Source organism: Sinocyclocheilus grahami, unplaced genomic scaffold (genome assembly GCF_001515645.1).
Source record: "Sinocyclocheilus grahami isolate Dianchi unplaced genomic scaffold, SAMN03320097.WGS_v1.1 scaffold65.1, whole genome shotgun sequence".
Taxonomy (NCBI): domain Eukaryota; kingdom Metazoa; phylum Chordata; class Actinopteri; order Cypriniformes; family Cyprinidae; genus Sinocyclocheilus; species Sinocyclocheilus grahami.
Window position 1 is genome coordinate 1,601,215 of NW_015505244.1, and position 8,658 is coordinate 1,609,872.

The 8,658-nt window shown below is 35.3% G+C and overlaps 1 protein-coding gene across 9 annotated transcripts in view; it reads right to left on the reverse strand.

Annotated features, from left to right (window-relative positions):
* Nucleotides 1–8,658, reverse strand: part of LOC107584968 (phospholipid-transporting ATPase IB-like) — a 72,666-nt gene that overhangs the window by 24,846 nt on the left and 39,162 nt on the right. For all 9 annotated transcript variants that reach the window (XM_016271761.1, XM_016271757.1, XM_016271756.1 and 6 more), the window contains one exon: nt 7,049–7,113. In XM_016271761.1, the coding sequence (XP_016127247.1) occupies nt 7,049–7,113 (65 nt within the window). The remainder of the gene's footprint in view (nt 1–7,048; nt 7,114–8,658) is intronic.

Sequence of the window (8,658 nt, forward strand, 5' to 3'; positions counted from 1 at the left end):
TATATATATATATATATATATATATATATATATAAATATAAATATATGACAGATGAGTTTCAATAGAATTACATTAAGGTTTATTTTAGTTTACCATAAATGCTGGTCAGTACATTCGTCAGTACACTTTAATGAATTTCAAAAAATAGAATTCTGAAATGTAATATACATTTGAACTATAATACATTTTCATTTAATTGTAAATGACATGCATTTAAGTGTTTCAAAACATTACATTCAGTTTGCACTTAAGTATATTCGTAAATTAATTTCATATATTAATACCCAAGTAGTCTTTTTACTTTTACCAAGTACATGCATTTTTTCCCCAAGAGTGAGCTCAGTGAAAAACAAATAATAAATTCAAGATGGTGGACAAAGCTACAGGAAACATTGATAAACGTACAATTTCTTTCAACATTGAAAAGTTTTGCTGAAAATAGCCTATAGAAATTGGATATTTTATTTATTATCTGTCTGTATTTGTATGCTTATAATGATAATTGAATTGTTAGCTTAGCAACATGCTAATATATTGAAACTACTAGCAAACTGAGTCTCCTGTGTTTACGTTTCTGTCTATGTAGAGCATTCCAAGATGGTTAGGATGTTCCCTCAGAAGGCAGCTGCCTATGTAGGCAGGGGAGGGAGGCAGCTTGTTCCAGGTTTTGGAAACATTTTATAGCAGAGCTGAGATCAGCCATCAAGATTCCTCATCTCCTCTCCTCAGCTCAACCCGAACATGTTTAGCCTGCTAATGTGTGTGTGTGTGTTTATCTTTTCATTCAGGAATTCCTGTTTGCGTTCACCTTTCCCGGGAAAACATGAGGGAAAGAAAAACAGAAACGTAATGGAAGAATTAAGACCGATTATGGATCAAGGGAGTGCTGAAATTCAAAGTATTTGTGTCTTAGTGTATAAACAGTGGCCTAAGAAAACTGCTACTGGTAATTCATTAACAACTAAATTTCCCAGTTTATTATTAAAGACAGCTCTCTCTTTTCCGCTCTCTCTCCATTAGACACTTACGGCTGGTTTGATTTAGTATTAACTCTTGAACTTCAGACAGGATGTGTCAATGTGTCAGAGTTTATAAATCTTTATCTGGGACTAACAGGACTGTTTGCATATATTATTTATTTAACAATTAAATGACCATATTAATGACCTCCTAAATGTTTGTGTACGAGTGGGTTTGTGTGTGTTTGACCAATTAGCTTCGCATTGCAGTAAACATCCTAATACTCCAACACAGAGGTGCTAATAAGCCTGAAGAACATGCCAGTCAAACCTCACGCTATCACGGCTGCCAGCGCCGTGTGCATGGGAACCGCTAACAGTCACCAAATCTTAATCCCGGGACAAACAAAACACTGAACACAGAATTAATCCTGCATTACAGTAAGTAAGACATGCAGTTTTACAGACTATAACCATGCTATTACTTTACAAACGCAAAAACGAATAAATTTCATTCATTAGTAGGATTAGAAATTATTTTAAAAATGTTAATTAAAAATGTATAAAATTAATATATGTATGTGTAAATTTTGTTTAATATTCATTAATACATGAAATATAATTACAATATATATATATATATATATATATATTAAATAAATATTTATAAAAATTGTGTTAAATATTTCTTAATACATGAAATACATAATACATATAATTATATAAAATACAACTATATATACACTACAATATACTATAATTAAAAATATATTTGTATATGAGTATTGTTCATTGTTCATTATTGATACCAATGAATTTAAAAATGTTACTGAAATGAGCCATATTAAAAACTGTTACCACTAAAATATATTTTGAAAGCAACTTTAATTGTAAATATTTAATTGTATTATAGTAGATGATTCTTTTTATGCATTTAAAGGTGTGAACTGGCAATCAAAAATGCCTAATTTTTAAATGTGTAAAATTTAAAAATTTGTCTAATTGTTATTTATTAAAATTAACAAAAGATTAAACCATTACTTAAAATATCTAGGGTATTAATTATAAATAAATAAACAAACATATAAAACAAACAAACACTCCCAGGGGTTCAACTGACAAAAAAAAAAAAAGGTTGGGAACCCTTGCTATATAGTGTGCAAAATTAGTGTCTCCCAAATGATGTGAGATGCAGTCAGTGTGTTGGATGAGTTCAGATGGTGATGAGATTTAAAGGGGTCATATGATGTTGCTAAAAAGAACATTATTTTGTGTATTTGGTGTAATGAAATGTGTTTATGCGGTTTAAGGTTTAAAGTTTTTTTTATTATTTTCCACATACTGTACATTATTGTTTCTCCTCTATGCCCCGCCTTTCTGTTTGATTGACAGGATGGGTTGAGTGGACAGAGACTACTGGACAACTGCTGGAGATGCACAGGCAACGTCCCATGTTTCATTGTTACTCTGTAATTTTGAGACCTCTTGCTTAGAAATCCTGATGAGCACTCTCGAGAAAACTAGTGTTTTACCCATTAAGTACTCATTTAGACTCCAGACTGCCCCTATTTTGGATGTGCTGTACATTTTTCTACGTCATTCCCTGACAGATATCAGAAGTGAAAGTATTTCATGATCCAAGCTAAATGTTATTTTCTGTACGTCTTTGTGCTGGGAACTGAATAGAGTACATGTTCTCACAAACACACATTTATAGAAAAGACTACTGTACAAGCGCACGCACACGCACACACACACACACACACACACACACTGCAGCTTTGTTGTGTTCTCAGGTTCCTGCGAAAGGGATCTTATCACATTTATATTTAGAGTAGAGAGAAAGGCCCCTTTGGTGTTACATATCACAGATCACATTCTCCATTCATAGAGAAATCACACACACAGGCGCACACACAGGCGCACACACACACACACACACACACACACACACACAAGTGAGTGAGACATTCAGCCCAACTGCTGTGACATGACAGGTCACCTTATCTGTTCAATGGCAGTGTAGTGGCAAGGCAGTTGTGTCATAAACAGCATAAGGCAGTGAGGTCGCTCTCTCTCAAACAAACACACACACACACACACACACACACACATACACACACACACAAACACACAGAAGGGGCTATGGCTTATATTTAAAAAAAAAAACATATTTGTGACCCTGGACCACAAAACCAGTCTTAAGTCGCTGGGGTCTATTTTTAGCAATAGCCAAAAAAACATTGTATGGGTCAAAATTATCGATTTTTCTTTTATGCCAAAAATCATTAGGATATCATTTTCCATGAAGATATTTTGTAAATTTCTACCGTAAATATATAAAAACTAAATTTTTGATCAGTAATATGCATTGCTAATAACTTCATTTGGACAACTTTAAAGGCAATTTTCTGTGTTTAGATGTTTTTGCACCCTCAGATTCCAGATTTTCAAATAGTTGTATCTCGGCCAAATATTGTCCTATCCCAACAAACCATACATCAATGGAAAGCTTATTTATTCAGCTTTAAGATCAAAATTAAGTTTTGATATATTTACAGTAGGAAACTTATAAAATATCTTCATGGAACATGATCTTTACTTAATGTCCTAATGATTTTTGGCATAAAAGAAAAATCAATAATTTTGACCCATACAATGTATTTTTGGCTATTGCTACAAATATACCCCAGCGACTTAAGACTGGTTTTGTGGTCCAGGGTCACATTTTATATTAGAATTTCTTTATATTATATAGAATTATATATATATATACACACACATAACCATTCAAAAGTTTATATATATATTTTAAAGAAATTATTCAGCAAGGATGCATTAAATTGATAATAAAGACATTAATATTTTAAATATATAATTATTAAATATATATTATTATCCAAAACAACCCTGTTTTAATCTGAATTAATGGCATATTTTTTGCTTTGTTTTTATTTCAAATGCCCTTTGAAATTTCAAACAATATTCTATCCTTTCAGTAAATATGATGAATAATAAATAACCTGGATTAGATTCACTATATAAGAATTTTAAAGGAATGGTTCACTTGATAGTTCCTTTCTTGCCATAAAAGTTCATAGAAACCACATAAAGCCTAAATAAGGGAGGGGGAGGGGAATCCCACCACAAGGTTTTCGACTTGGAATATAGTTCACAAGTCGTATCAACTACAATTATGGCACTTTTAAGTTTGGTTTTGGAGTCACTACGAACTATCATTGTATATAAATAGCTGCATGAACCTTCAAAATGATCATCTTTTATATTTCACAGACAAAATAACCTCATACAAATATGTAACGACAGCAAACTATGAGACAATACTAATAGAATTTTCATTTTAGTGTGAGCTACCCCTTTAAATGCCAGAAACAGCCCCATACGTATAAAACAAACAAACAAACATGTGGATACCTGTGTGATACCTGGCCCCAAAATAGGGTGCGAGACAGAGAGATTTCGATCACGTCAGCCGTCTTGTGCATGCACTGACCTCTAAGTGCTGTGTTTAGCATTTCTATTACACAAAGAGCACAGAAAAGAGGAGCACAAACTGTGTGTGTATGATTAATGATGATTACAGTGAGTGTGTTTGTGTAAGTCACGTAATGCAGACAGTGTGACAGCAAACGTGGAATGCAGCCAATCAGAAAGATCAGACAGACAGCAGTGTGTGTGTGTGTGTGTATGTCTGGGAAAGTAAGAATGTATGTGTGGACCATGGAAAGAATATGTGCGACAAAGGAAGGTGGTAAAGAAAATGTTTGGGTAAGAAAGCCTCTGTGTGTGTTACAAGGACACCAGCTGTCTGAATGGAACCGTGTGTGTGTGTGTGTCACACAGCAGAGTGACAGATGGAACTTGTCACAGACTCTGAGTCAAAAGCCATCATGTTTACCCAGGAGGCTTTGCTGGCAGAATTTGTTTTGACGAGATTGAACGCCAAAAGGAGATCATGTTACTCCTCACCCGACACACACACTTATGCTCGAACACACTCTAATGCACACACTGTTCCTGTAAATTTGGGAGCCGCTGACAGACGGAGGAGGAGTTGTGTGGCAGGAGAGACAGAGAAAATCGGCCAATTACACCATCAACAACGATGAACTTATTTGTGCATTATATAGACGACAGACAGAAAGACAGGAAGACATGAAGGAGTGTGATGTGTTGGCCAAACTTTGCGTTACACAAAATTGCAGCTGTAACACACTCTCTCTCATTCACAAACACACACACTCAATATCTTCCACACAAACACACACAGCTGTATCATTAGGCTCACCCCAGCAGTGTCTGACTTATTGTGGGTTATTTTAAGAGCTTGGTAAGATAAGAAAGAATTCCTTTGGAGATTTTAACCGAGACGAAAGCTGCCCATCTTCTCAAATGTCAATCTTTACTATGCTTTTTTACTAGCTGCATAAAACGTACAAATAAAATGCCATTAAACACTCATTTAATAAATCCCATAACGTGGTTGGACAATTTTCAAAAGCACAATATTGATTACTGCAAATGGCTGCCCATTAGAGGCAGAACAAAAACAACACTTTCATTTATTAATTGCCATCCATTGCAAACACAAAAACGTGATGCCAGGTTGTAGGTTTCAGATTGAGCCAATTAGGCCAGTTCACACTGAGCATGAACTTTTGCCACACTTTTTTAACATAAAAAAATAAAAAAGTGACACGGCACTGGATGCTGATTGGTCAATTCATCATAGCAGTTGTGCTTAAATATGTAGCACAATTTTTAAATTGTAATAGTATTTTGCAGTATTATTTTAACATCAAATTATATTTAATATAACATTTGACTGCTTGTTTTACTGTATTTTTGATCAAACAAATACAGCCTTGGTGAACATAAGAGACATCTTTAAAAAACATTAAAAAAAAAAATCTTACAGAGCCCAAACTTTTTAACGGTTGGATACAGGTATATCCACATATCTATCTTTATATTTCTTTTTACATAAAACGTTACATTTTCTTTGAGATTTTTTTGTTCACTAAAATTATTGTTTTCTTTATCAAAGCGAGCTGGAAATTATACAACTATAACGTAACTCCATGAATTCATGAACATACTGTTGCTGAAAAAGAATGGCATATGATGCAAAACATTACTGACAGAAGTGTATTTTCAACATGTTCTGACTATTGCTAAGGGTCACAATGTTATAGCATCTTAAATCGATACAACCTTTTTTAATCACATGCAACATTCGGCACTCGCGCAAACTCATGCTTCTCATCCGAAAACGGATCTTGGGGGCTTGATATAAGCAATTCGGTGCTACCGAAAGGGCAACAATACCCTTTAGCCATAATTATATTTACAATATAGCATGGCCTCTTAAAGTCTATATCCAACCCATCTGAACATACCGTTTTCATTTCACAAACAGAATAACTGGAAACAAAATAAGCCAAAAATCTGACAACAGTGTTTTTTACAAACCATTATCAATGTTCCATTCTAAACGAGGAAATATGAAATGTGCTTATATGTGTGTGACGCTCTGCCGTCTGGCCGACTGTTCTCAGAGATCTGAGACTTTACGAGCTCCCTAGTATGACTACTTTGCCTGGAAGTAATTAGCCTTGTGTGTGTGTGAGAAAAATAGAGAGGTTGACGAAGTAGAGAGTGGTTGAAAAATAAGGAAAACATTATCAAAGAGACACAATAAAATTGATAGCTATTATAATTCACCTTTTAAAACTGTAATGATGAAGCATTTTTACTTTAAAATCATCCTAGAGAACAGTAACATTCCTCTAGCTGAAAAATCACCTGTGTGTGCTTTTCAGCTTTTTCTCATGTGCTTTTATGTCATAACATATATGAGTGTGTGTTCTGCTCATATGTGTGTCCATACGATCCATCACGCTTTCATTATGTTCTCAATGATGACACCAGACACCTTAATTACCTTCACCTGTACGAGAACAAAGACACACACTTCCCTCACCTGTCCACACCCAGCGTCCTCCAGAGACAGCCTGAGAACACTTACTAACACACACACACATATAAAAACACAATATGTACTCACATCCAGGGAATCTTCATTGATGATGATGAGGGACATGCCATGTGACACCAGCCTACAGGAGTAACCTGAGACACAGAGGACAGTTACAGTAGAGACGTTACACAAAGCCACACATACACGCCCCAACAACAACTTAACCTCTTTGTAGATCTGTCATTACTCACTAATGCCTGTCTGCTGTCCACTGGTTTATCTCCAGTTTCACCCAATTTATTTTGAGCCGTCTGTCTTCAGCGCACACCTGACTGACTATCGGTCTGTCCTTCTGACATTTCATTCATCTAGGAGTCCACTTGTGTGTTTTCAGTCAGTGTCTGTTTGATATTGTAGTGTTGTGTCATTGTACTTCCTTGTCAGCCTACTTTAAAGCTACTGCCTGTAATTTATTATGAAATTAAAATACAAATTATTAGGGATGCACCGATACCGATATTGGTATCGGTATCGGACCCAATACTGAGCTCCTGTACTCGTACTCGTACTCGTTAAAATGCCCCGATACCAAACGCTGATACCACACAGCATGTGATAAGCGCCATATTCAAACAAAGAAACACCGACAACAGAACAATAGACAGCAGAATGGAGTTAAGGATGTCTACTACGAAGTATATGTATGCAATGAATATAACGTTAAACATTCAGTATTAACGCCTGTATAGCTGATATGCGCGAGCTGATAAACAAAGCACGCTGAGTGGATTGAGCACGTGGCGGCGCAGATGCACGAGCTTGTCGAGTGAATATACCTTTCTCACAGACATCACTTGAAAGTTTAAAAAACAAGTAAAACAATGTAAAAATCAAGTAAAACAATGCACTAGTTACTTAACGGTAGGGAGAGAGCGAGAGAGAGAGAGAGCGCGCACACTTCTGTTGTGTGATCTTTGATGTTCACTCACTTAGCACACGCATCATTTGGATTAAAACTAAATCGTAAAAATAAGACCATTTATAGGGGCATTCACTATAAACATCATTTATTTTCAACCTTAGGCATACACGACTTTCTGGCGAAAGTGAATCTAGCAACCTGTGTGAAATGCGCTAGGCTGTACTATTCCCTCTCATTCTGTATCAGTACAAATACATGCACGCGTTGCGCGTGTTTTGCTTGCTTGAGCGTTTCTGCATTATATGAGAGGCTTTGGAATATAAATCGCAGCACGTTTCAGATGAATAATATCTCTGAAAATATCCCAGTTAGGAGATTTATAAGGAGTGGTTCCCTGCATTATTCCAACAAAGTGCGTGATAACAGTACTGAGCCGCTGCAATGGAGAACATCTAATGCTACTAAATTAAAGATGATGTACCATACAGTGAAAGTAACAAAAACTTGTAAAATAAATTGTAATGGGCATAATTAAGTGTGAAAATAACCGAAGGATATACAGTCAAACCAAAAATTATTCAGAGACCTTTTTTTACTAGTGGGTGCACGACACTATAGTTCATTTATGTAAGTGAGGATAGCAAAATAAAGTAAACTGTAACAAATCATACCAAAAAATTCTTCATACAGTGGACTACCAGTAAAATTTGGGACCAAAAATTATTCAGACCGAGTCTGGGAAAAAACATTGAAGTTGAGGTTTGCATGAAGCTGG